The 27,753-nt window shown below is 52.9% G+C and overlaps 3 protein-coding genes across 6 annotated transcripts; all 3 read left to right on the forward strand.

Annotated features, from left to right (window-relative positions):
* Positions 1 to 14,688: 14,688 nt before the first annotated feature.
* Positions 14,689 to 17,108, forward strand: C1QA (complement C1q A chain). Its single transcript, XM_040533667.1, has 3 exons — positions 14,689 to 14,845; positions 15,698 to 15,869; positions 16,014 to 17,108. The coding sequence occupies exons 2-3, from the start codon at positions 15,707 to 15,709 to the stop codon at positions 16,580 to 16,582; spliced, it is 732 nt and encodes a 243-aa protein (XP_040389601.1). The 5' UTR covers positions 14,689 to 14,845; positions 15,698 to 15,706; the 3' UTR covers positions 16,583 to 17,108.
* A 1,275-nt stretch (positions 17,109 to 18,383) lies between these two features.
* Positions 18,384 to 20,698, forward strand: C1QC (complement C1q C chain). The gene is given in 5 exon segments (XM_040533664.1): positions 18,384 to 18,512; positions 18,514 to 18,547; positions 18,549 to 18,584; positions 19,228 to 19,417; positions 19,673 to 20,698. Coding segments are annotated over 5 exon segments (912 nt in total). The 5' UTR covers positions 18,384 to 18,417; the 3' UTR covers positions 20,230 to 20,698.
* A 1,607-nt stretch (positions 20,699 to 22,305) lies between these two features.
* C1QB (complement C1q B chain) lies at positions 22,306 to 24,633 on the forward strand. 4 transcript variants are annotated; one of them, XM_040533661.1, is made up of 3 exons: positions 22,306 to 22,421; positions 23,305 to 23,474; positions 23,888 to 24,633. In XM_040533661.1, exons 2-3 carry the CDS (start codon positions 23,315 to 23,317, stop codon positions 24,460 to 24,462), a joined length of 735 nt encoding a protein of 244 aa, XP_040389595.1. In that variant the 5' UTR covers positions 22,306 to 22,421; positions 23,305 to 23,314; the 3' UTR covers positions 24,463 to 24,633. The 4 variants fall into 4 exon arrangements, with proteins under 4 accessions (XP_040389595.1, XP_040389594.1, XP_040389593.1 ...); XM_040533660.1 differs by having other exon boundaries at positions 22,314 to 22,468; positions 23,302 to 23,474; XM_040533659.1 differs by having other exon boundaries at positions 22,314 to 22,468.
* The last annotated feature ends 3,120 nt before the right edge of the window (positions 24,634 to 27,753 follow it).

A 27,753-nucleotide genomic window follows, 5' to 3' on the forward strand; every position in this document is an offset into this window, starting at 1 on the left:
AACAGTGACAGAGTCAGATCACATTGCTGAGTGCCTTGTCCAGTTGAGTTGTGAAAACTTCCAAGGGTGGAGATCCCACAAACTCCCTGAGCACTTGTTCTGAGGACACACCGTTCTCACAGGGAAGTTTTTGATTACGTTCCACTGAACCGAATGCTACCTTTGTATCCCCCGTCCTCTCACACTACACTTCTATCTCTAACTCCTTTAAAAATTCGCACTTAAGGAATCAAAAGATGCAGTATCTCCCCCATCTCTCCCTTCTTGAGGTGGAACAGTAGTTCCCTTGGTGTCTTTTTTATGTCCTCTGCTCCAGCCTTTGACCGTTTTGGTGGCCTCTGTTGGACTTGTCGTCTGCCATGCAGTACGGTGGCCAAAACTGCGCACAGTGCTCCACTGTGGCTACCTGAATGCAGAGTAGAGGGAATGATAACTTTCCTTGATGTTCTTGCTAATGTAGACCAGTCTAGGGACAGCCTCTAGCTCTGAAGGGTGTGGTGCCAGCTCAGCTTGGCCTGACCTGACTCATACAGCATTGGCCAAAACACCAGAAAACTTTCTTGGGTCCTTTATGGACACATTGAATGCTCCCATCCCAGAATGCACCCAGACTCTATTTGTGATGCAAAATGCCTGTTTATTAACATTTATTTAAGATGGTTCAGTTTCTTTAGGAGTCTTTTTTGAAGCAGTACGTCAAAAGTTTTGTGTTTTTTTTTTTTGTTTTGTTTTTTGTTTTTTTTTGTGCGCATTGTATCCCCTCACTCAGCAGTACCACTGACTATTTCACAGAGATTACAGATTTTGGATTCTTAATATGAGTCAACATTGTACTGGATTGTAAAGGGAAAGGCACTCTGGAATATCTAACTTGCTGATGGCTGTGTGTGCATGCTCTTAAAAACTAAGAATCTGGGGGGCCTGACCAGTATTTGACTGGGATATATAGATTTTAAATCCCTGTAGGCACAAGCTAATTAGTCATGTTTAAATACATGGGAGATTGCTGGAGCCCCAAGCCTGGATGAGCTGTAAGACTCATTTCTACTCTGCTAGTGAACTGATTTGCAGGAAAATAGGGGAGGAGATATTTTCTCAAGGTGAAATAGATGTTCTTTGGAGGATATGAGGTTTTAATACATGGCAGATTAACCCTCACAGTCTTGATTAGCCCTACACAGGGATTCACAGGTGAAGCAAATATGAAAAGCACAAAGAAAACAATCTACAGTTAGAGAGATTTGGAGTATACAACTTTCTATAGCAGCTCGTAGCCAGTTCTGGTGATGCTGCAATCAGCTTACAGCGAAAAGGAACACGACTTTGGAGTCAAGGCAGAGGCAGAGCAGAGGCTAAGCCCTGAGCATCCTGGTGGAGCTAGTGTCTGGCTGCTGCAGGAGCCTGATACAGGTGGCCAGGCTTGGCCAAGCTAGCAGAACTGACAGCCTCACCCTGCTCTGGTTCAGGGCCTTGGCTGGATGCCCCAGGCTCAGCACCGTGGTGCCAGGGCCCTTGCAGCACTGCCTGCCCATTTTTCTAACACTTTTCTTGGCCCTTCCTGGGGAATCTGCTCAGCAGTTGTGTCCCTTCTGACCCAACAAGCGCTGGGTCAGCTTTCATTTACGTGTCACTTGGCACATCCTTCTGCTCACCCGAGAATCCTAAATTCAATCTGATTTCAGTCTGATTACTTTCCCTTCCACTTGAGAGAATTAATTAATCTCCGGTTCTGCTCCGGGCTTTTTTCCCAGTCGATGAAAGGAGGAAGGAAAGGGTGGTATATATGTCATTAATCATCATTACATTAGTGACTCCAGAATTAGCTTGCCTTGAAAACCAACACTTGTGCAGCAGAGGAACTCTGCCACATCCCTGTACAGTGAGATCTGGACCTCCGCAGAGTTTGTCCAGAGAGAAATCGAGGTGTGGGAGAGCAGTGACCTTCATGTGGATGCCACACAAGGGAAGGGAGGTAGAACCTCCTCAGTGTCAGAGGGACTATACCGCAGTGAAGCATCTCTGTATGAATCAGTACTTACAACTCCAGGCACGTCTAGTCAATGCTCAAGTCAAGCCAGAGCTTCATGGTCCTTGATCAGCATCACCTGTATCTCCCTTAAGGTGGCCAACCTCATGCCCAGTGCGGCCTCCATGCTCCAATGGCCATACACAATTTTCCTTCCACTCTGCATGGCACATGGCCTCTGTGTGCACAGGGAAGACAAAGGATTAAGAAGGCATTTCCCTGTAGCAAGCCTTGCCATCCAGGCGTCTTATTTGCCTTCAAATTCCATTTTCCTGAAGGAATAGTACAAGGAGGTCTTCAAGGTTCATCGTGGTTTCTCTGAGTACAAAGCTTGTGCACACATCCTGCAGGGAGTGCTGAGCACCTTTGGAGAGCAAGGGGAAAGGTCCCATCTCTGACAGGCTGTGCTAGCTGTGATTCTTGGTGACAGCCCTATCTAGCTTCATTCATCCTCTGAAACAGTAACAGGGATTTAGATTAAATATATTAAATATATTAATACATTAAATATATTAAATATATCTAAAGATAAGTATATCTATATTTGCATCATATGCTTTGTTTTCCTGGGCACGTTTTAGTTCCAAGTCATTGTGCCTCTTCCTGTCTGCCTTTTGCTACAAGCTTTGATAAATGAGCATCTTCTTTGCTTCCAGAACCCAGACACAGGCTCTGTTTTGCTCTCCCACACCCTCTCCTCAATTCTGAGAGAGCCAGTGGCCACATCACATCTTTGCAAGGGCTTGGACAGACAGGCAGGGAGGTCCTGTCCCTCTGCTGCTCCCCTCCACGCCTCAGCACCCCTCTACCTTGCTCACACCAGCTCTGTGTTTGCCCCCACAGCCACAGCACTTCTCTGATGGTGCCACTGCCTGCTACGACCTCCAGTCTTCTTCCAAGGGCACTGCTTCCCAGGATACAGACCCCATCTGATAACTGTGACCTTCCTGCCTCAGCCTTTGATGTGTGACCTTGCAACTGGCCTTGTTAAAATGTATGTCTCTGAAATGAGCCCACCTTAGCCAGGATGCAGCATTACACTGTCATTACTGATTGCACGTCTTGCTTTCTCTCTGTCTCCCTGTAAATAATGTATCTTAATAACCAAGCATGCAGAGCAGGCTTCCTTTAACAGACATTGCCCAGAGTAACCGTGCTGAGGAAGCACATTCACTCACGCTATGCCTCAAAGCACTTCATTAGTACATCAGAAAAGGCCAGAAAAACAATGCAAATATTCTGATCAGCCAGCGCTTTCAGAAGGATTTACTGTCCCCGCCTGGCTGTGCTGAGTCCAGAGCATCTCCTCGCACCCAGCTCTGCTGCAGCCTGCCTGGGATAAGGCATTTTGACAGAAGGCATTTTGGGCACGAAATGTCCTTCCAGAAGCTGCTGGCCTGGAAGTGTGGCACGAAACCCTGCTGCTGCTTTCCACAACCCTGCCCCAGCAGCAGGCAAGAAGCGCTCCCAGAGCTGCCATGCCCTGCAGGCAGGCCTGCCATTTCATTTTCTCTCCACAACTTGTAAGCGGTCATCAAAACTTGCTCTCCTTAGCTGTGGCCCTGTTGGCAGAGAAGCAAGAAACAGTGAGCTGATTGCAAAAATACCTGTGCCAAACTTACCCACTGTCACAGGCACATTTTCCCCTAGTGTAGATCTTTTTATGGCACCTTCGCAGGGTTAGTGCCGGGGTGAAGTACACACTGTGTTAAGTTACCCCCTCTTTGCAAAAAAATAAAAAAAAAAAAAAAAGGAAGCTGTGCCTCTGGTGCAGTCCCTGAACAGAGAGCTGGGCAAAGCTCAAAGCCTGGAGGAGGTCCAGGTGCGGCACTCACCTCCCAGTGAAGTTCCACATCTGAGCCATCCCTGGCTACTGGGTCACAGCAACCACCTCAGTGCTTCAAAGCACCCTGCCCACTCTCTGGAAAGACAGAAGAGAAAGAAGTTGCCCAGAGAAGCTGTGAGTGTCCCATCGCTGGAAGTGTTCAAGGCCGGGTTGGATGGGGCTTGGAGCAACCTGGTCTGGTCCCATAGCAGGGGCGTGGAACTAGATGGTCTTTAAGCTCCCTTTCAACCCAAACCATTCTATGATTCTATGAAACTTTGTGAGATGTGAAGGTTGCTGATAACAAGCAAAGCCACCAGCACCACCAGGGTCAGGCCCCTGAGCCCAGCACAGCCAGTGCTTTGATGAGCATTGATTGCATCGATGAGCAGTCCTGAAGCTGCACTTGCACAGCCAGCATGCTCCTTTGTACAAGCTTCTTCCCCTGGAAAGACCCTTGCTTGCACCAAGTGGTTAACACCAGATGAATTTGCTGTGATTCAAGGTGTTATTACAATGAATGTGAGTGTGAATTAATAATGGCACTTTGAAGCCACTCTCTGTGCTCGCCTGAATCCCTCCTGCTGCATGAGCAGCTCTGTGCTGCCGAGGAGCTGCATACACGCTGCTTCATTTTGCAATATTATTATTATATATTATATAGCAGCCTTGCGCTAAGAGAGATAAACAGCATGTGGAGGTTTTGCTGGCAAAACACAATCCTAAATGAACTGCTAAAAATGGTTCGCAAAAGGCTATTTCCAGCTACTCCACCCAGGTGGAGCTGGCTCTCCTCCCTGTCTTGGAGGGGAGCTGTTGCCATTGCAGAGGCTGCGTCCCTGTCCGTTGCAGGAGGGTCACTGCCCTGGGAAAGGCAGGGAGGAACAAGGGGTGCAGGCAGGAGCTTGGTGCGTAGGTGTGGAAACCAGCCTAAGCGTTTTCATGGGGTGTACTGGGAGCAGCACTAAAAGTCCTGTTCCGAGATAACTTCAGCTCTGGAGAAAAGCAAGGTCTCTGGGGATGGAAGCAGAGGACTAGAGCCAACCTAAGGCTGCACCTGTCCTAAGGCTGTGCCGGGAGTCCCACTGCGCAATGCAACGAGGGAAGACGATTTGCGGAGTCAGGACTTGGTGTAATGATGTGCCTGGATGTGCTTGCACAGCATTTTGTTGCCAACTGTAAGTAAGCTGCTGCAATTTTTAATGGGGGTCTCTCCCTCATTTTCCTAACGGAGGAGGGTTCTCATGTTCATGACTAACTTCAGGAAAACTTTGCAAATCTGCCCTTGTGTCCCTTTCCTCCTCAGTCAGGGAATATCCCGAGTCACTTTTGTGACAGATCCTCAGGAAAAACAGGTTGCAGCAGCCCGTCCCCTGGCTGCTGCTGCTGTTCACTCACTCTCATCAAAATGCAGAGCATCCTTTACCTCTGGCCAGCTTACAGTAAGCAGTTGTCAGACACTTCTATAATCCCAGGTATAATAAACCTTCCCTGGCTGCCTGATTCCTATATCTGTCATGTGAGCCAGCTGTGCGTGAGGAAAACACTTTGCATGCAGATTATTTATCCATTCTCAGTCTGATCCAAACAACCGCCCCCAAAGCACAATCAGACAGCAACATTTCCTCCTTTCCAGAGCCTGGTTTTAGGACACTGGACTGAGAGTTCACCCTGAGTTGGGGCATCCCACAAAGGACCATTTAGATTGCGGTTAGATCCTTTTCCTCTGCACAGCTTTCCATCCACTCTGCCCCAAGCCTGTAGCGCTGCATGGGGTTGCTGTGCCCCAAGTGCAGGACCCGGCACTTGGCCATGTTGAACCTCATCCCTTCAGCCTGTGCCCATCGACCCATCCTGTCCAGGTCCCTCTGCAGGGCCTTCCTGCCCTCCGGCACATCGACACTTCCCCCCAGCTTGGTGTCATCTGCAAACTTACTGAGGGTGCACTCAATTCCCTCATCCAAGTCATCAATAAAGATATTAACGAGGATGGGCCCCAACACCGACCCCTGGGGAACACCACTGGTGACCAGCTGGATTTCACCCCGTTCACCACCACTCTCTGGGCCCGGCCGCCCAGCCAGTTTGTAACCCAGCAAAGCGTGTACCTGTCCCAGCCATGGGCTGCCAGCTTCTCCAGGAGAATATTGTGGGAAACTATGTCAAAAGGTTTTGCTGAAGTCCCAGTCACCGGAGGAGATGAGGTTGGTCAGGCAGGACTTGCCTTTCATGAACCACCCCAATCAGGTGTCTTAAATATGACAAAACTTTTTCCCAGTGAGGGTGACGGAGCACTGGGACAGGCTGCCCAGGGGGTTGTGGAGTCTCCTTCTCTGGAGACATTCAAAACCCGCCTGCATGCATTCCTGTGTGCCCCGATCCAGGTGTTCCTGCTCCAGCAGGGGGATTGGACTAGGTGATCTTTCAAGGTCCCTTCCAAAATCCCTAACATTCTGTGATTCTGCGATTCTGTCTGCAAGGATGTTTCTTACTCCTCTCTCTCCCAGCTGTTGCCTTTTTTTTTTTTCCCTTTCTTATATACGCTCTCACAGAGGCGAAAACAACATTGTTTATTAGCTCGGCTCTGGCCAGCAGCAGGCCCCTTTTCTAACATGGGACAGCTTCTGGATTCTTCTCACAGAAGCCACCCCTATGGCCCCCTGCTACACAAACCCTGCCACGCAAACCCACTACCCATGTCCAGTAGGATGGCATGCAACATATTTGCACCCTGTGTGCTCCATCACCCTTGCAGCTGTGAGGAAACTGCTTTGCAGGGGCCTGAAGTGCAATTCTTTGCCCGGTTTGCACAGCTGTTCTTTACAAAGCCTATTTTTTATCAACCCTAGTAACTGGCATGCATTGCTTCTGTGGTTGCACAGAGACATGCTGGGTTTAAATTCAGGAGGATGTCCTGTCTAGCAGAAGGTGTGAATTGTCACTAAACGATTTCTGAAAGGTGACCTCTGGATCTGAAGGCAGCAGGCAAGGGGAAAGCAAGGAGGATCAGTGCCCGTATCACCACTGCACAGTCAAGGATGCCGAAGGACCAAAGCACGATGATACAGCCAGCTAGCTGTCATCAATCACAGGGCCTTAGCAGAGGCTTCTGAGTACTTAAATCATTAATTAAGATTAATGAAATGCACTTATGCAGTTTATCTAAGTGCATGTTCCGAAACTGAAACCCAGTCATTAATTAGTGAGTGAGACAATTTGAAGGGCTCAGTAAAATCCCCTCTTAAGCCCCAGCAAGACACAACAGCATGGCTCCGTGCACAAGGATATGGCCTTACCCAGGAGACATTGCACCAAAGCGGGATAGTCACTGCTTGAGAAAAGACAAGGACTATTTTCCACCGGTCCTACCAGTGTGCAGTTTTAGTGGATTTGGGAGCCTGCCCAGCTCAGGACTGAGAACAGGAGACACAACGTGCTAAACTTGTACAGTTGCAGCAAATGAGAGGCTCCATTTGGCTTCCTCAAATAAATTAATTTGAACAGCTCAGGGCTTACCAGGATTAGAGCTACCAAGAAATATTGTTGCCTGATCTGCCCATCCCCAAGATCCTGAAACCAGAAGGCAGGACGGCAGCACCTCCCCGTGAAGATTAATGTGGATAAATATGTCCAATTACAGGTTGAATCTGAACTGTAAATTACAACATCTGTTCCATGTAATGCAAAATGCCCAGCTGTAGGGTCTTACATGTGTTGGATTGTGCTCGTCCTCGTGCTAGGGAATCTGTGCTCACCAGGCTCAGCTCCACAAGACCAAGGCCCACTGCCCAAGGCCCTCTACCAGGCCATGCTCCCCCAGTGCCATGTGTGGGTCCCCTGGTACCTCCTGTGTGAACATTTTGGTGATAGGGCACAAGACCACAGGCTTCTTCTGTCTCCTGGTACAAACTTCTACCCAGATACAGAGCCTGGAGATGAGTTTCAGGGCATGTCTTACAGCCACTCACTAGGGCATTCGAGAAAATAGTGTTACAGAATGACTTTCTTCACAGTGCAATAAAAAAGATAGGTTGGCAGTAAATTGCATCAATTACGGGGAACTCAGTAATTAATTAGAAGCCAGGAGTCTTCCCATCCCTCAGTGCAACTCTGAAATTAAGAATTCGAGTGAAGAATAACTTCCAGGCCAGACCGTCCGTGCCAGGCCCACACGATTGCCTCCCACGCAGGCTCACCAAGGACTGCAATCGCATCCTGGAAGATGCCAATCGATTTGCTTCTGAGCTGGCAGCAAGGACACAGGTCTGACCTCTGCCTGCAGAGAGAGGGGAGAGGACTCAGGCAATGCGTGTGGGAGGGGATCCAGAATAGTTAATATAATTTCAAGTGAAAAAGTGGCCTCCTGGGCCAGGAATGGGCTGTCTCCTCATCGGAAAGCAATGGTCGTGCAGAGGAGGGAGGGAGCACAGCAGAAGCAGAGAGGCTGGGGTCTGCCTGCAGAGGCTAACGAGCTGTCAAGCTAATGAAAGAGCCTTACAGGATTCAACACACGTGAGGATCACACTGGTGCTGCTTTGCCCCGGGGAACCAGAGCCCAGATAAAAATAAAGAATAAACCAGAATAAAGCCTTGTGTCTGCTACAGGAGAGCTCAGTTGTGGCCCAGAGGGGACAATGACAAGGAGGCATCCCTCCAGCCCATCACAGGCTGCTTTGAAAACACCAGGCCTTGCTCTGCCCTGCCCTGCTGTGGCTTGGTCAGGATATTCCTCAGCAAATCTGCTAAGCCGGAGTTTTGCTAATGGTGCCTGCAAGGCACCAGCCGGGGTCCCACCAGCCAGAAGCAAAAGCAATCAAAGCCTCCGAAGCAGCAATCACACACCCTCCAAATTGAGCAGACGTGAGAAGTGAGTTTGTAACTTCAGATCGATCCAGCAGCCAAGGTCACTTAGAAGGAAGCTGAGTTCCTGGAGAAGCTACCGTGGTAAGCGAGTTGTAATAGAAATAAGTTGTAATAGTCTCCAGCTGGCAGGGACCTCCAGCTGCCACTGACCCAGTTAATACTCACACTAGCCTGCAGGAAACTTCCACTCCGTTTTCGAGGCATTATGTTAGGAAAGCCAGACCCTGGCATAGAAAGGAGCCTGGGAAGGGCACACAATAATCTGCTGCGTGGGCAGGAGAGCTTGTGGCAGCAGCGGGGTCTGTCTGTGCACAGGGAGCAGTGGGGTGCAAGGAAAGTTGCACGCTGCACCTCAGCCCAGTGGGAATCACGGTGTCACTGCAAAGAGGTGCACGGCGATCCCTGCTCCTCTGGGACAAAATGTCTGTGCCTGGTGTATTTTCAGACACTGTCAGACTCACCCAGGCATCGCCCTCCATAAGGGCACATCAGGCTCTGTGAGAGCCAGACAAGCAACTGATATTTCCCCGTCTTCATCTCTCTGTTGTGGAAGGATTCAGGACCGTCCTGCCTTAGCCTGACAGCCCCAAAGAGTGCAAACCCCACATAGTCAGGACTGGGGAGTCAAAACAAAGCCCAGGGACAAGGACCCGGTGCCCCTCCTACACACACCCCTCCGTTATGTCCATCACTTTGGATTTGGAAGGGAACATCACACTGTCCAGGGAGTCTCCAAGAGAGCCTTGTCTCCTGAGTCGATAGCATCAAGCCAATAGCTGAAAAAAGGAAGGAAGGACTAGGGTTTGTATTTCTCAAGCCAGTTTTTAAATCCTTGAGGATGTTCAGAAGGTACTGTGGGCTCTCTCTTCTTGGCCTACAATAAGCACCACCTTCTGCACATGGGGTGGGAAAAACCCCAAACTACAAGCTGGGAACTCATTGCTGGAGCAGGGAAGGGTTCGTGTGTGAAGCAGTGGACACCAGGCTGAACGTGAGCAAACCACAGATAAGACAAACTGCACTTTATGCTACATTCGGAGGATTGTGGCCAGTAGGTCAAGGGAAATTATTCATCCTTATTACCAGCTGGGGGGTGGGGGGTTGGCAGGGCACCCGTTCTGGGCTGTAGCCAGCCAGATGAGGTGGAGGATAAGGTGGGAGCTACCACAACTGAAGCTACCTGGGAGCAATTGCAAGAAAGATGGAGCCAAACACTCCACATCAGTGCTAAATGGTGTAACAATTGGCCACAAATTGGATCTTAAAAGATCCAGGATGGACATTAGGAAACAATTCCTCGCTGTTGTGTGGTTCAGTCTTGAGACATGTCTCCAGAGAGGTGGGTGATTTCTGTCCTTGCAGGGTTTTCAAGAATTAGGTAGGCAAAGCAATGATCACCTCGATTTAGTATTGGAAATACTCCTGCAATGAGCAAGCAGCTGGGAATGAGATCTCTCAGGTCCTTTCACAAACCCTAATGGGACTTAATAGCACTATGCCTGGTGAACGTCACTTATCGTCCCGTGTGTGCATAATTCTCATCATGCTAGGCTAACCAGCCCTCTTCAGAGACCAGTGCAAGTAATGCTTGGTCACAGGCCAGCTCCCACCATTTTGCTTCCTCTGTTTTCCCTGGGGAACCAGCCCCAAAGCAGTGCTAGCCCTGCCAGACACACTTTGGCACTGCAAAGCAGGTACTCCTGTTGCATGCCTTGGGGCTCCTGGCATGTTGACGGTATAGCTCTGGGCACCCTACTCTGATCCCATCTTATTTATGGTACATCCTGCCCGTCTTCTCCCAGCTACTATTGCCTGAAATGTAATTTAGATTCTGGCTGTGTTTGATTGCAAACTCTTCCAATCTACAAATTTCAGTGACAAGCACTAAAGCAGCTCATTTACATGCCAAAGTGATCGGTCTGAAACTGCTTGTTACACAAGTGAATAAATAAATAATAGATAAATTAAAGAATGGTAAACAATCAGCCAAATTAACTGGTAGATGTCTAGTAATGCAAAACACTGACATCCATAGCATAGACCAAGAAGAGGAGGGATGGGACAAGCTTTCCCAGCATTGCCCAGGGCAGCTCAGCATTGATCTATCTCCCCTCATCCCATGAGCCAACAAGGATGTGCACCAATGCCAGGAGACAGTGAGCAAGGGCTAGAGCATGAAATTCTGGCTTTTAAAGCCTATACCTGTCTTTGTCCCTCGCACGTGCTCTGTGTAAAGCAATCTGTCATGTTCTCCTGGAACAGCATTTAACACATTTTACACATTGAGTGTCAAGTACCTGTGCAGCCTGATTTTCAGCTGGCATCTCAGGAAATCCTTCCAGGGCACCTGAACCATTTCGGCTTCTTTTTTCACTGTTTGAAACCTGGGACACTTCTGAATCCACGCCAACATCGTAACACCTTGCAGGAAGTTTATCTGGTGGTCAGCAGGGCTGGGCATTTTGGGACAGGCCATCTCAACAACAGCAAAATCACAGCTTTCCAGTGGAAGGGGCTCGGTTATTCAGGCATTGTGAAGCCATCAGTGACTGCAGACACACAGATGCTCTGAGCAGTCCCACACACCCGGCGGGTGCGGGAGGCAGATCGGGATGCCAGTGACTGAAAGTGGTGATGTGTGCGGTACCTGGCAGCGCTGATGATTGTCCACCACCTGTCTTTGTCACTGCCTCCTGCACAGTGACAGGTGGGTGCTAGCTACCTGATTTATCTTCCTCTGAGAGCTCCTGCCCATCACTGCTCAGCACTGCAGGGGATCCCCAGCAGGGAAGGCAGCAGAGGAGCATCTCTCCCTGTTGTCTGCTGTCAGGCAACTCATGTGTGCTTGCCAGCACTGGGAACACAGGGAGGAGGCTTTGCAGGGGTAATTTTTCTTCCATGAAGTGCTGCAAGGCTGGGCTGGCACTGACCTATCTTGCCTGGCACCACCAGACAAGAGGGCAGCAAGAAGGCAAAGGAGGGCACAGATCTGTCCTCTTTGGGGTTGGATGTGGGACCACCAAGTGCTCTGCAGAGCACTTTCATCCTGTAGCTTCTCCCACGTACACCTATTTTCCTGTCTGCCTTGGGCATGGAGTCATTTCATGTCCCCTGGGGCTTCCCTCCGTTATCCCAACCCCTTCTGTGTGCCAGAGCCTGTCAGCAGCGGTGCTACACCACCAGCACGAGGCTTCTTGTCACTCCAGAAATAACCTACCAGGGCTTTGCTACCCCTCACACCTCCCACTGGCTTGGCCCTCACTGAAAGAACACCACATGGGGGGTGCCAAACTGCTCCCAGTCTCAGGGAAACGCATCTGTGGACCTACCGGGGAGCTGATTTATTCTGGCTCTCGAGCTGTGATTTATCGGTGCTATGGCAGGACGTGCTTATCCCAGACGTGCAGTCGAACATCCTGAGATGCGGTCTGTGGGATCTCGGGCATCTCCGGGGCGACGCCACCACGCGTGGCTAAGACAGCACTGCCACCTCGTGGCTTGCTGAAGCCACCAGGACTGAGCCATTCGGTGGCCACCACAGCCTGCAGCTCCTCTGGGCCACGGGTGTCCGAGATGCAGATCAAAAGGAGGTGCTCAGAAGATGGGCAAGGAAGACCTGGCTGAACCACGACATCCCCCAGACTCAAGCTAATGGGGCTAAGCGCTGCTCAGGGGGCTCAAGGACCTGGAGGAGGTGCTTTCCGGCCCAACACCAGCTTCCATGAGATGCTGGAAATCCGTGGCCAGCCCCTTGTAATTCAGCATTTAAGTGAGGTTAAGGAGACAGTCAGGGACAGAGGACACGTGAGCACCAGGACATCCATCAACCCTGGACGAAATGATGGCGTGGTCTCATTTTGGCTGTATATTAACAAAGGGCAATAGGGTAGAAATACAATTACTGTCCAGAAACACCATTTTTTGTAAGGTAGGTCTTTTCAAACTCACCTGTCATCTTTTCTTGACATGATTACAGGCCTACTTGACAGAGGAACTATGTTGATAGAATAAAATTGCTTTTTCTTCTGGGCATCTGATTTATTATGGGCTTGACATTTTGATTAAAAATGTGTATTATATTGCATTAAGAGGGGATGTGAATTAAAGACCAGCTCAGTGATAGTTCTCCAAAGGTAATTATTAATGGAGATATAGTGATGAGCAAAGTTTTGTGTGCAAGAGTCTCCATGGTTGAGTTTTTACTAGAACAGCATGGCATAGCATAACATAGCATAGCATAGCACAAAACAGTTCAGTTGGAAGGGACCTACAAATATCATTGAGTCCACCTGCCTGACCACTTTAGGGCTAACCAAAAGGTAAAACATATTATTGAGGGCATTATCCAAATGCCTCTTTAATACTGACAGGCATGGGACATCAACCACCTTGCTAGGAAGCCTGTTCCAGTGCTCGACCATTCTCAAGGCAAAGAATTTTTCCCTAACCTCTTCTGGCACAGCTTTGTGCCATTCCCATGCATCTGCCATCTAAAGGGACCTGGACAAGCTTGAGAAGTGGGCCCAGGTGAACCTAATGAAGTTCAACAAGTCCAAGTGCAAGGAGCTGCACCTGGGTCAGGGCAATCCCAGACATGAGCACAGACTGGGAGAACTCATTGAGAGCAGCCCTGCAGAGAAGGACTTGGGGGTTCTGGTGGATAAAAAGCTCGACATGAGCCAGCAATGTGCACTTGCAGCCCAGAAGGGCAACTGCATCCTGGGCTGCATCAACAGAGGAGTGGGCAGCAGGGGAGAGAGGGGATTGTCCCCCCTCTGCTCTGCCCTTGTGGGGCTCAACTTGGAGTACTGCGTCCAGGTCTGGGGCACAAAAAGGATGTAGAGCAGTTAGAGCAGGATCAGAGGAGGGCCATGAAAATAATCAGAGGGCTGGAGCACTTCTCGTGTGAAGAGAGGCTGAGAGAGCTGGGGATGTTCAGCCTGGAGAAGAGAAGGCTCTGGGATGACCTCACTGCAGCTTTTCAATACTTAAAGGGGGCTTATAAAAAAGATGGAGAGTGACTTTTTGCTAGGGCATATAATGACAGGACAAGGGGGAATGGTTTTAAACTAAAAGAGGGGAGATTTAGATTAGAGGTTAGGAGGAAGCTCTTCACTTGGGTGGTGGTGAGGCACCGGCACTGGCTGCTCAGAGAAGCTGTGGATGCCCCATCCCTGGAGGTGTTCATGACCAGGTTGGACGAGGCCCTGGGCAACCTGATCTAGTGAGTGGCATCCCTGCCCATGGCAGGGGGGTTGGAACTGGATGACCTTTAAGGTCCCTTCCAACACAAGCTGTTCTCTGATTCTATGATCCTACCTTTAGTGAGCAAAGAGATGAGACCCTCTCTATTTCTCCTTCTCAGGAAGTTGTAGAGAGCCATGAGTTCACTTCTCAACCTCCTTTTCTCCAAATTAGACGAACAACGTGTCCTCAGACTCTTCTCAGAAGACATGCCCTCCGGCCTTTTTATCAGACTGGGTACCACTGGATGGATGCCACCGTGCCCCATATGCTGACCACTAGCACCCTGAAGGGGATGGCAGTGCCAGCAGCAGGCAGCACACCTCGTCTCTGTCAGGCCAAGCCAGCAGGAAGGGGAACAGGGCTGCAAAAAGGCAGCATCAGAAGCGCCCGAAGAGCCATTTTCCTGAACAGGCTGGGGGAGAAGATGCTGGGTCACATCCAGGGGGAACCCTGGGAAGCGCTGGCAAGAGAGGAGAGGCTGGGCATCAGGCAGCCGTGCTCTGCCTGCCGTCCCGAGGGGAGCATCCCTTGCATGGCCGCTGGAGCGGCCACCTCCTGCAGCAGCAGGGCCTTGTCGTGCCTTTGGGCCTCCTCCACCTTGGCGTTTCCCCGTACTGCTGGACTTCTCTGAGGTCCCAGGAGGGGCCAGCACTTTTGCTGACCAGGCTGTTCCCTGACTGTGACCGGCACATCCATGGTCGAGGGCAGAAAGGGAACTGTGGAAAGAAGTGAAACTTGGCACTTCTCTTCTGCAACCATGTAAACCTCTGTGCATGCAAGGACATCCCGCCCTCCCTGCTTCTCTTCCCCCCTGCTCCTGAGGAAGAGCTGCCAGCAAACAGAGCTGCCGATTCTCACTGCTCCCTTCTCACCCCTGCCAGGAGGTAAGTCACCCCGGACAGCTGGGGACACATGCCTCTTCTGCCACCTCTCTCCAGTTTTAGCTCCCTGTCCTCATCCTTATTCCACTTGTCCCCCAGACTCCCCAGGAGTCTGAAGTAGGAAAAGGGGGAGAAGGTGATGCAGAGGGGTAAATCCGTCCTCACTCCACCATGTGGATGTGGACACTGCTGGGTTCTGCAGGCCGTTCCCAGAATGATTGTCCCAGGCTTTGGTATGTGTTCAGGACATCCCTCTTCTCTTCCAGGTCTGCGTGCTGGGGACCTACATCCCTCGTGCTTTTTTTTTTTTTTTTTTATCCTTTTACTGTTTATTCCTTTCCTGTTTCTCTCTCCTCTACTGTGTCTCTTTACACCCTTTCCTCACCTGTGCTCTCCATCCTATGGGAGTGCTGCCCAATACATCAGTGCTTACTCCCCAAACACGGGAGGAGACAACTTCTTCATGCAGCTTGTGCGACCACCCATCCCCAGGACATGCACCAGAGGCTTTACACCCTGCTCTGCGTCCCAGGCTCTCCCACAGCCCAGCCATGGGCACGTGTCAGAGCTTTTCAGTAACATCAGTGATTTCAGATCACACAACGAAACAGGGAAATTATTTTCAACATTCCAACATGGTTTCTGGCTACCTGAATTAGACAACACGTAGGTGGTGTGGTGGGTCTGTGCATGCACACTTGTGTCTGTGCATTGCACATGTCCACGTGTCTGGATGAAAACCCATGTTTATACTTGCATGTCTGCGTCCAAGGTGCATCTGTCACTGTGTGCACCACGTGCATGTTTGCTGTGATCTTGCCTCCATCCCAAATTCCCCCTCTCCTGTGCTTGCAGGGAGGCAGGATGCGTCTCGGTCTTTGGCTGGCAGCCAGCACCCTAGCAGCAGTGCTGGGCACAGCCCTGCCTGAGGAGGAGGTGTGTCGGGCACCGGATGGCAAAGACGGATTCCCCGGGGTCCCTGGCCTCAATGGGAGGCCAGGGCAGAAGGGTGACATGGGAGAACCAGGTAAGGGGCAGCCAGGGATGCGCAGTGTGGGTGGCCTGGGAGCCTCGAACCTCTTGGCAGGAGCAGAGTGGGCTGCAGGAGCCGCTCGGGCAATGCCAGGCGTGCCAGCTACGGCATGAACATCACCTCAATGTCTCTCCCCAGGGAAACCGGCACCAAGGACAGGCATCCGGGGACCCAAAGGGGATGAAGGTGAGCCGGGGCCTCCTGGCAACCCAGGAAACCGGGGCTTCCATGGTCCACCTGGCCCCCATGGGCTGCCAGGGCAGCCAGGACGGAGAGGGGCCAAGGGAAAGGCTGGCAATATCCTGGAGCAGCCACGTCCTGCCTTCTCTGCCTCACGGAAGTCCCAGACGCACCGGGGCAACACGGTGGTGTTCGACAACATCATCACCAACCAGGAGAACTCCTACAGCGCCCAGAGCGGACAGTTCACCTGCCGCATCCCCGGGCTCTACTACTTTGCCTTCCAAGTGGTCTCCATCGGAGACCTCTGCCTGAGCATCACCAAGAACAGGGAGCGCGTGGTCAGCTTCTGCGACAACAACAGCCGCAACATCCTGCAGGTGAACTCGGGCAGCAGTGTGCTGAGCCTGGCCGTGGGTGACCAGGTCTCAGTGAGCACTGACCCCGTGAAGGGCAGCCAGATTTACAGCGGCTCTGAGGCAGACAGCGTCTTCAGCGGCTTCATGCTCTTCCCACAGACGGGCTGACGGACCATCAATCTCATGACTTGCTGGCCCAGAGCTAACCTGCTTAGCATCAGAGCATTGCTGTGTGCGTGCCTCTGTGTGTTTGAGCCCTGTGAGCGGCCTTTTATCACAGCAAAGGCAATGGCCTCAAATTTAACAGCCAGCCAGGTCGTGTGCTTCTGCCGGTGTCACCAAGCAGCCAGGCTGCGGGTGGCCACTGCAATGCCAAGACCTCCCTAGCAGTTCCCTCCAGGCTGTGATGAGCCTGCTCTTGTTTGTGGGATCCAGGCAGACCATCCTGCTGCCTCCTGGAGGCCAAGGACTCCTGGCCCCAATAGCCCTTTCAGCTCCTGTGTGCTCTGACCCTGCACCAAAGGGGATCAGTTGTCACTGGGGCTGTTCTCTGGCTCTTTGTTCCCAAGCATGAAATCACTGCGTGCCACTGCTTTTGCTACACTAACCACTGTAAATGCCTTTCTGGTGCAAGGCTGGTGTTACCTCTCACATTGTCCTCATCAGTACAAATAAACCCCTTCTTCCCCGACAACTGCTTGTGTTTTCTTTCCTACTCATGCACTTGCAGCACACTGTTGATGTCCTGGGCTGTCCCAGCTGCCCAGGGAGAGAAGTGATCCCAGCTTGTCTCTAGCTAAGAACAGACCCCAGCTGCAAAGGTGGGACAGGAGGGAACTGAGTGTATGAGCAGAGCCTTCACTTACAGGGAGGAATGGGGGAAGTCTCTGGGACCAGCCGTTCACCACCACTCTCTGGGCCCGGCCGCCCAGCCAGTTTGTAACCCAGCAGAGTGTGCCTGTCCCAGCCATGGGCTGCCAGCTTCTCCAGGAGAATATTGTGGGAAACTATGTCAAAAGGTTTTGCTGAAGTCTAGGCAGACTACGTCAACAGCCTTTCCCTCACCCACCAGGCGGGTCACCTGGTCACAGGAGGAGATGAGGTTGGTCAGGCAGGACTTGCCTTTCCTGAACCCGTGCTGGCTGGGCCTGATCCCTCGAATGTACCGCATACGTTGCGTGATTGCATTCAAGATGACCTGTTCCATCACCTTTCCTGGCACTGAGGTCAGGCTGACAGGCCTGTAGTTCCCTGGATCCTCCTTACAACCCTTCCTATAGATGGGCGTCACAATAGCAAGTCTCCAGTCATCAGGGACCTCTCTGGATGACCATGACCACTGATAGATGTTGGAAAGTGTCCCAGCAATCACATCTGCCAGCTCTCTCAGCACCCTCGGGTGGATCCCCTCTGGCCCCATGGACTTGTGACAGCTCAGGTGGAGCAGCAGGTCTCTAACTGTTTCCACCTGAACTGTGGGGAGGTTCTTCTGCTCCCTGTCCCAGACTTCCAGGTCAGGAGGCTGAGTACCCCGAGGATAAGTGGTCTGGCTAGTAAAGACAGATGTAAAGACGTCATTAAGAACCTCAGCCTTTTCCTTATCCTCAGTAGTCATGTTCCCCCCTGCATCTAGTAATGGATGGAGATTCTCCTTGGCCCTCCTCTTACCGTTAATATATTTGTAAAAACATTTTTTTGTTATCTTTAACCACAGTGGCCACGTTGTGCTCATGTGGGCTTTAGCCTTTCTGATTTTCTCTCTGCATATGCTGGCAACTTCCTTGTACTTGCCCCGAATTGCCTGTCCCTTCTTCCACCGAACATAAACTCTCCTTTTCTCTTGGAGACTCAGCAGAAGTTCCCTGTCCAGCCACGCCTGTACTTCTGTTCTCCCAGCCCCTGCTGCTGCAGTGACAAAGCCTGGCACAAGCACAGGTCTTGCAGGACAGCCAGGGAAATGCTTGCTCAGAGAAAATAATCAGGCAGGAGGATGTGAAACTTGGATGGGGGCCAGTAAGGGGCTGTGTGTCCCTATCGGGCTCTTTCCTAACTGTGACTTCCTCCAGGAGGGTGTTGCAGAGAGACGCAGGTCGTGCAGAGCCAGCAGGCAGTGCCCTCAACACACAGGGCTCCACAGCGCAGGATCCCACACCCTGCTCCCCTGCTGGAGGTAAGAGGTGCTGTACAGTTCCTTTGGGGTGGGCCGCACGGGTCCGGCAGCACGGTGCAGTGCTGGGTGCTGTGGAGGTGGCAGAAGCACTGCCAGGCACTCCAGCTGCTCACGTCTTGTGGAGGCATGCATGCCTTTCCTCCCCGGTGGAAGACCCATTCCCCTGGGCCAGGGACTGTGCTGGGAGATCCCCAGCTGATGGGAACTCGATCCTCTTGTGCAGAAAAAGGCAGGCTGCTGCTGGAGGAAGGGTGAGATCAGCTCGGTGCAGCCTGGAGCTCCAGCCTCAGGGCAGCTTGGTGCACTGCTCTGCAGTGGTGTGTATGTCTGCAGGGGACTTGGGGGTGCTGAACCAGCAGAGCTTGGGGCTGGCAGCGGATACCACAAGCCCTCATGGCCCTGCCCAGACCGAAAGTCTAACCCCCTAGTACCACCAGTGGCTGCCCTGGGGTTGGTGATGATACCAGGGTCTGTTTCCACATATTGGCCTCCCCACCAACTGGCAATGGGTATGGGGAAGGTAATATTGAAGGCTCCAGCTGCTGTGACCCTCATAGCACTGAGCCTCCTCTGCTTCATGGACTGAAAGCCGCCCTGCCATGGCACCTCATCCCAGCACTTTCTTTCCCTTTCCACTCTCCAGAGCTCCAAAATGAGGCAGAGATTTTGGGAGCAGTTCTGTCTGGCCCTCACTCTCCTACCTCTGCACCTGGGGTCTGCAGTGACCGGAGATCCCTCCCACAGCTGCTATGGGGCTCCAGGCCTGCCAGGCATGCCGGGTGTGCCAGGCAAGGATGGCCGAGATGGGCTGAAGGGAGCCAAAGGCGAGCCAGGTGAGTGAGCAAAGAGGGGAACCATGAAGGCTGTCAAACGACAGGCACTGAGTCTGCCATGGCCGGTCTGCCTTAGTTGCCGGTCATGGAGAGCAGTGTCCCTGCACTTGGAGAAGTGCTTGATGTTCCCAGAGTCCGCAGACGGGGCAGAAGGAGAGGAAACAACCCTCTTCTGTCTAAGGGAAAGAGTCTGGGGGAGCCTCTCCCCATGTCCTTTCGTTGTGGCTAACTCCTTCCCTCCCCACCGCTCCACAGGCATCCCAGCCATTCCCGCTACACGAGGTCCCAAGGGTATGAAAGGGGAGCCAGGCACTCCTGGCCTGCCAGGCAAGACCGGCCCCGTCGGTCCCCCTGGTCCCCCTGGAGACCCCGGGGAGATGGGCACTGCCGGAGAGCCAGGCATGCCAGGCAGCTACAAGCAGAAGCACCAGTCGGCATTTTCAGTGACGAGGCAGACTGCTGAGCACCCCTTAAAGAACATCCCCGTGATCTTCAACCACATCATCACCAACACCAACAACGACTACAACACCACCACAGGCAAGTTCACCTGCAAGGTCCCTGGCCTCTACTACTTCGTCTTCCACAGCTCACAGACAGCCAACCTCTGCGTCATGCTATACAAGAACATGAGAAAGATGGCCAGCTTCTGTGACCACAAGACCAACACCATGCAGGTCAGCTCAGGTGGTATCCTCCTCCACCTGGAGGCTGGGAACGAGGTCTGGCTGGAGGTGAATGACTACAATGGCATGGTGGGCATCGGTGGCTCCGACAGCGTCTTCTCGGGGTTCCTGCTCTTCCCAGAATAGGGGAGCACCTGAGCTCAGCCCAGCACACCAAGCCCTTTGCCCTGCCCTGCAAATTCTGTTGCTCGCTGCCAGGCCATTGCTCATGTCCCAGGTTTCTCTGCTGGGTGGGAAGCCCCAGCAAGCGAGTCCGCCCCAGCCACAATCCCCTGGCTTGGGGATTGCGTGCAGACAGTCACTGAACAAGGGGGCCAGGCACATCCAGCTGGATCTGTGCCTGCAGTGACAGCACCGAGCCCCTGGAGTCCTGTTGGCACTGCCTTGTGCAGCGAGACATTTCCACCTCCCAAGCACTGCCCTGATAACACCCCGTTACCTTGTGCTGCTGGAGCCAGGGCTCAAGGGTCTTTCTGTGTCTCTCCCCTTCCCACACTGGATGCACCGGGGACAGTCAGGGGTCCTGGAGCAGGCTGCAAGCAACAGCTTTGCCATGAGCTGGTTGTGGAAAGTGTCAATAAATCCTTCCCCAGTATGCCTGGCCGAGCATCGTTTTTTCTTCATGATTTGCCTTTCTGCAGGTGGAGCCCATGTGTGGCTGGCTGGCTGTGGCATGCACATGAGTGCGTGTATATGTGAACCGTCTGTTTGCCTGCACGATGTCTGGACGTCCCTGAGCCCTCACTGTCTGGGCTGTGCTCAGCACCAGTGAGCATCACAAACCATTCACAACGCTGGCTTTGCTCACTCGGTAGGGCCCTCAGATGCACTGACAGCAGGAAGGGGACCCTCCCCTTGAGCAGTGCTCACTTAAGGGGGACAAGACGCCCCCAGGAAGGGGCCCTTTCCATCCAAGTGGATGCAATTCAGTTGCCCACACAGCAAGCCTTGTAGCCAGGTGTCAGGCAGCTGGGACATCCCCAGGGACCCAGCCTCACCAGGCACTTACCCCCTCCCCAGTTTCAGATGACAGCCAGAGGGCTCCGCCACCTCAACCTGCACAGTGCAGGCACCAGAAATTTATCCGGGGACAAAGACGTCGCTGCTAACTGGGAAGAAATGGCCAAGGGGTGCCTGAGGGTGTTGCATGATAGCAACAGGGAATAGCAGGGGGTTGGCAGAGACAAAACCCAGCCTTGGGCTGAACCCAAGAAACTCCTTCAAGAGAGACCGTGGTTTTCACAGCGACATAGTGCATGGTGGCCAGCTCCTGGCTGAAAGGGGCTGAGTGGACATGGCTTTGGGAAACAGCTCTTCCTTGGTGACTTCTGCTGTCACCCTCAGTGACCACTCAGCACTGCAGTGACCCTCTGGGGAAGGGATCTGAGCCACATCCCAGGACATGTGCCACCTCCACCTGGTGTGGTAGGACAACAGTGAGCTGCCCCACTGGAGCAGGCTGGTGTGTGGCTTGGTGCCACCAAGCAAGACTTCCACGAGGGGTAATAAAGCCCAGAGGTTCAGGGTTAGCTCTGCAGGGACCTGGACCAGGAAGGGTGTTACCCACAGGGGACACGGAAGGGACAGGGCAGGGGAAGCACAAGAGGCCTCCCAGAGACGGAGAGAAGGAGCTGATGTCTGTGGAGGCTAGAGAACCCACCAAAACCTAGTGGAGCTTTTTCTTGATGGCACGCGGCACACTGGAGAAGGAGAGCTCTTCTCCTCCCAATGGTCTACGCTTTACCTCCAAAGGGCACCAACAGAAAGTGGAATTGGAAACACTTTTATTGCAGGGTATAACCACTTCCATTCACAACATTTAGGAGAACCTGGGGGTTGGTTTCAAGGTGATAGATGCTCAGGCCATGTCACATCCTCTGGGCTGGTGTGTCCTCCCAACAGAGCTGGGTATGTGCAGAGAAGCCTAAACAAAGCATGCATGCAATGCTCCTCTCTCCTGAGGGACTGCCCTGAATTTGCACTGAGCTCATGGCAGTGTTCCCCAGAGCAAGCAGAGCTGAGCAAGGCACAGAGACCCCCCAGGGCATGGCGAACATCCCCCTGCTCCCCAGGGCCAGAGCTGTTCACCTGAGGGACCCCAGGTTGCTGTTTGAGGACTTCATGTTCTGCTGAGCTGACAGATGGCATTCATAAGGGATATGAAAGTGACAATGAGCTAAAGATAAAAAAAAAGGATGTGGCCAGATTCTTTCACAACAATCCTCGCAGCAAACTTCTGCTTCCCTCCAGGGTCATTTCCAAGCAGGACGCTGGGGTGTCCTGCTCTGCTTCCCGGTCTGTGCAACGAGAAGCTCAGGGTAAGAGCAGGCTGCCTGGAAGGCTGAGAAGCAGCTCCCTCCTGCAGGTAGGAGCACATGGGGGACCCAGAAGCACAAGGGGGACAATCACTCCTTGTGTCACTGGCACTTCTCTGTGCCCGGTGCTTAGCCCACCCCTGGCTGCACCAGGAGCTGGGGGAAGGAGCTGAGCTGTGGGATGCAGGGAGGGCAGAAGGAAGATGGGACCCCAGGGACTGGAAGCCCAGATGACTGTCCCAGTTAGGCTAGTTAGATACAGAAATACTTCTGGGATGAAAGCAAGCAGGTGGCAGGACAGAAGGGGAAGCCACGGGGGTTAGGAGGGCAAGTTGGATGATATCTTTTCTATCTGCAAAGATTAAAGGTGTTCCTCAGACATAGTGGTGGAAAGCAAGGGCTTGAAACTGCTCTGGCCTGGGGAAGGATTTGGCCCTGTACTTTGTGGTCCTAAGATGGGATGAAGAATCTCTCCTGTGAGGGAACAGTGGGGACTCAGAGCAGGGACCTGCAGGACATACCTTTGCGTCCCTCCTGTGCAGCACGGCTATCTCAAGCATAGACTCCTGGCAGCAGCACAACGAGGCTGGGCATCGATCCTCTGGGATGGGCTAACTTGTCACAGGTATTCATGTGGCTGAAGCTCTGGACACTTGTTGACGTGGGAAGAGACTGACAATCCCTCCCAACCTGCCCAGAAGGGTTGTTCACTCCAAGGTGATGAGAAGGGTGGATTTAGATCCACAACGAGACGTTTTCCCTTATTCGTGGTGTCACCCAGGAGTACTTCTAGGCATCTTCCTCCAGAGCAGCACAGAGGGGCTTCCTCATCCCTCCCACTGCCTGGGGCTATGTAGCACCTCAGCATCCTTTTGTGCTCCAGCAGGGAAGACAAGATGCAGACCATGTGGGTGATGTTGATCTGCTTAGCCGGAGGGCAGCTTGCGTGTGCCACACTCTGCAAGACTTACGGCACCATCCCGGGCATCCCAGGGGCACCAGGCCAGCCTGGCAGCAATGGCAGAGATGGCCAGAATGGCCCAAAGGGTGATCGAGGTAAGGAGTAGGCTGCAGGTGTGGAAAATATCATCTTACAAACACCAAGAGCAGAAAAAAAAAAAAAAAAAAGAAAAGAAAAAAAATGTGGTGAAAAGCACACGGCTGGGGGGAAAGTGGTACAGCAGATACCACTTTATACAAGGCCCTTTGAGGTGTTATCAGGCACAGGTGATGCTCAGGGACAGAAGGGGATGGGCAGACAGGAACGCCATGAAAAGAACACCGTGAGGGACCTGGGGATGGAGGGTGTACACGGGCAGAGAGCAAGGGGAGCCATGCCTGCGAGGTGGGCAAGGGTCTCCACTCACCCAGACCCCAGCACAGGTCCCTGTGGTTTCCTTCACAGCGTCCCCTCTGCAGACCCATGGGGCTCAGCTGTGACCACAACACCTCTTCCTCCTGCTTTTTAGGTCCCCCTGGCCAGGCGGAGGATGAAGGAGAAATTGGGGAGAAGGGGGACCCAGGAGCACCAGGCCACCCCGGGAAGATTGGCCCCAGGGGTCCCACAGGTTCAAAGGGACTGCAGGGCCCCATGGGACCCCCCGGCCCCCAGGGAGACTCTGGGGACTACAAGGCCACCCTCAAGTCCGCCTTCTCAGCTGCCAGGACGATCAGCGTCTTCCCACGCCGGGAGCAGCCCATCCGCTTTGACCGTGTCATCACGAACGAGAAGGGTCACTACGAGAACCGCTATGGCCGCTTCACCTGCCGCGTGCCAGGCATCTACTACTTTACCTACCACGTCACGTCCAAGGGCAGCCTGTGCCTCAGAATGAAAAAGGGCCGGGGTGGCAGCAAGGGCGACGTGGTGGTGACCTTCTGTGACTACGTGCACAGCAGCTACCAGATCACCACCGGCGGTGTGGTGCTCAAGATGGCAGTGAACGAGTCCGTCTGGCTGGAGCCAACGGAGAAGAATGCCATCGTGGGGATCGAAGGGTCTGACAGCATCTTTTCCGGCTTCCTGATCTTCCCTGAGGCTTAGCCTGCTGAAGACATCTCTCCAGATGCTCTCTGCAGCCCTTGCCCTACCGCTGGCTTCCCCCACCAAGGAGCAAGGACTCCCCTGGAGATGACTCTTTGCTCCAGATTCGGTGCCCTAAGTCTTTTGTTGCCAGTCTTGCACATTAAATGACGGCTCGTGCTGCTGCTGGTCCCCTCCTGCCTGGGGTTTGCTTCTTTCCCTATCTTTGAGCCTGGCCCTGGGGCTTTCCCAGCCTGTGGGTTTGGTTTGGGAGGAGGGGACGGGAAAGCAGCCTCGAAAATCACACAGCGCACCCACTGGCCCAGGGACCAAACAGGCACGACTGCAGCCACGGGGCACCCATGTCAAAGTTGGGGTGCAAAACGGGCACTCTGTTTGCTGGGACACAACAGGTTGGGTACAGGAGGACTGCAGGCAGGGCCCTCACCCTCCTCTGAGCAGGAGGCTCTGGGTGAAGCTGTGCCTGGCCTCCAGCAGGCATTCTGCTGCTGCACCTCGGAGCTGACACCTCACACAGCCCCCAAATACCCAGGCCAGCCCCACTGCTTCCCAGGATGCTGCTCCCTGCACCCCAAGGTGCAGCCTGCACTCATTAGCACCTCATCGCTGCTAACTGTGGCCAGTCAATTAATGCTGCAGACCATGCTGCCTCCTTTTACAGAGGCATGCAAATTCCCTGCCCAGGGTTAAGAAAGCTGAGGAAGCCTGGTCCCCTAGGCAGAGCGGTGCCTGTAAAAGCGGGTTGCCTGCAGCCCCCAGGCCTGCCACGCCATGCAGTGACCCGCGGTGGTGTGTGAAGCTGGGCCGGAGCAGGCAGCTCGCTCAAGGACGTGTTTTTGGGGGTTTCTGTGGGGTACGGGAATTGAAAGGGGCTGGATGTAGGGGAGGGTGCGAAGGGGTCTCATGTGGGAGGGGGATATAGATGAAGCATTGCTACTGAGATTTTAGGGCTTGGTTTTAGGGCCCCACAGCTCCGGCCTGAGCAGATCTGAGAAGAAGGAGCTGCCCGCCCCAGCCCCAGCACAAGACGATGCCTCCCAGGCCCACACGGTGCCGCTGCCACCAACTTGGAGGCTCCCGTTTCTGTCTGAGGTAGCGAAACAGCAAGTGGCACAGGAGGCTGGTGCCCCACAACCACATCTCTGTCCCACAGGCCGCAGGGGCAAAGCTCGTAGGGACCGGGCAGAAGTGTGAGGCTCAGCTCTGCCTTGTCTGGGTCTGGGAAGAGGCCCTGAGGCAGCAGGCAGGATTAGTGCTGCTTCCTGCAGCCATGTGTTAATGCCTCATTCTCACCACCTCGCTGCTTGGCCCTTCCCTCAGCAAAATCTGCAGCTGTCCTGTCCCCACACCTCCGCATCCCACCACAAAGTCGGGGCAGAGGTGTTCAATGCTGCAGCCCGAATCTCCCTTTTGTGAGGCTGCTTTTAAAATGCAGCTGTGATGCACATGGCATATTGCAGCTGGAGACTCAGCAACCCAAACAGAAGCAGCCTTACAGGCTGGGTCAGACACCTGCAGCTAGCAGCATGGGTGGAGGAAAAGGGCCAGTATTCACCCCAAAACACAGGCATGGCAGTGTACACCTCCCACACCTCCTGAACCTTCAGCAGAACACACCAAACCAAGGAGCAACCAATATACTGGAGGACAGAGCTGCCATTCATAGAGGTTCAAAAAGCTGGAGAAATGAGCTGCCACGAACCTACTGACATTTAACAGAGACAAATGTAAAGTCCTTTATCTGGCTTGGGATAACCCCAATGCAATAGGACAAGCAGGGGGCAGGAGGAAGCTTTGCAGGAAAGGATCTGGGATGCTGATGGACAAGAAGTTGAAACTTTCTGCCTTTCTGTATAATTGATATAATCCATTTGGACTTTTGAAAAGGTCTTTGTCCAGGCCCCTCTGGAGTGGAGCTATTTTTTTTTTAAAAAACTAATGTGTGACCTAAGCCCAGCATCAGCCAAATGGTTTCTGAGATCTGGGCTGTAACCAGAGAGGGTTAGAAGACAGTGCAGACACCAACTATCTCTAAAGTGAAGCTCTGTGCTTATGTGGTTGGAAAATAGCTGCAGAGGTCTATGCTTCCTCCTGTGGGTCTCAGCCAGCACCAGCCCAGCTTTCATCAATGCCACCTTAGGAATTAACTTCTGGGGAGGACCGTGTGCTGCCTTCTCCCCACCGGCTGCCTCAGCACCTCCCTCAGGCATGCAGTTCTGCTCAGTGCTGAGAAAAGAGGGCTGGGGGCCCAGAGTGGCCAGGGTGGGCTGTGGGCTGTGCAGTAACACTGCTCAGTCCTTCTAGGGCCATCCAGTGGGTTTATGACCCTACAGGAAGCCCTAAAGCCACAGGGCCTTGAAAGAGAGAGTTGCCACCCCAGGGCAGCTGGAGAGGACCCCTTCTCTCTAGTTATCCCAGTGCCACCCTAGGCAGGAGCTGCAATGCAGGTGCCCCTTTCCTAGGGGATCCTCCCACAGCAGGAGTCTGGATTGCTATCCTGTGGGCAAAGATCTCTGTAAGATCCTCAGTGGCACTCAGGCCACAGCAAGAAAAAATGAAACTGATATAGGTAGCTAAGTGCTGCACTGCTCATCACACATTGCTGACTTGGTATCAGAGGTTACCCAGTAAAGGCGGGACTGCTACAGCTATACTCACAGCCCTACCTGCACACACACACACCAGTAATAATTTATTATGTAATTAATTACTCCATGCAAAACAAACGGACCTTGGAACAACAGGACAATTAGCAGGAGAGCTGGAGAGAAACCCGTTGCAGGGGCAGGTGCAGCCTGCTGGTGGGGATGCCCACAAGGGAAACTCCACATTCAGTGTCTCACAGGGAACGGCCAGCTCACACCTGTGATTAATTCTGTGATTAATTTAGGGGAGCCTGTCACACAGCAAATTTTAACCCAGCCACTTCTGCACCCGCTGAATGCATTGCAGGGCTTGTTCTCACCTCGGAGCTGACAGAGCCATCCTAGTGCCCTATACACGTGCTCACACACTGCTCACACCTGTCTGTGCACACTCACACTGCTTCGTGCATGCTCACACCATTTTTCTTTTTCATGGCACCACAGATATAAAACTGGGGAAGCAGCATCTCCTCGTGGCCAAGCCAGTGCTTAGGCCGCAGAGCTGCACCAGGTGGAGCTGTGGCCCTCGCCTATGGAAGCTGTGCAGGCCGGCCTGCAGCGAGGCCTGGTGTCTTTCCAGGCAGGTGCCCAGCAGATTCCCCCTTCAAAGCTAAGGCAGGAGGGAATTTTAGGCGACTTCGGAGCA

The sequence above is a fragment of the Cygnus olor genome, chromosome 21, assembly GCF_009769625.2.
Source record: "Cygnus olor isolate bCygOlo1 chromosome 21, bCygOlo1.pri.v2, whole genome shotgun sequence".
Lineage (NCBI taxonomy): Eukaryota > Metazoa > Chordata > Aves > Anseriformes > Anatidae > Cygnus > Cygnus olor.

Coding starts and splice junctions, on each gene's coding strand:
- C1QA (XM_040533667.1), top strand. CDS start 15,707: ATGCGTCTCGGTCTTTGGCTGGCAGCCAGCACCCTAGCAGCAGTGCTG. Junction 15,870..16,013: donor GGGTGACATGGGAGAACCAG/GTAAGGGGCAGC, acceptor GTCTCTCCCCAG/GGAAACCGGCACCAAGGACA.
- C1QB (XM_040533661.1), top strand. CDS start 23,315: ATGCAGACCATGTGGGTGATGTTGATCTGCTTAGCCGGAGGGCAGCTT. Junction 23,475..23,887: donor TGGCCCAAAGGGTGATCGAG/GTAAGGAGTAGG, acceptor CCTGCTTTTTAG/GTCCCCCTGGCCAGGCGGAG.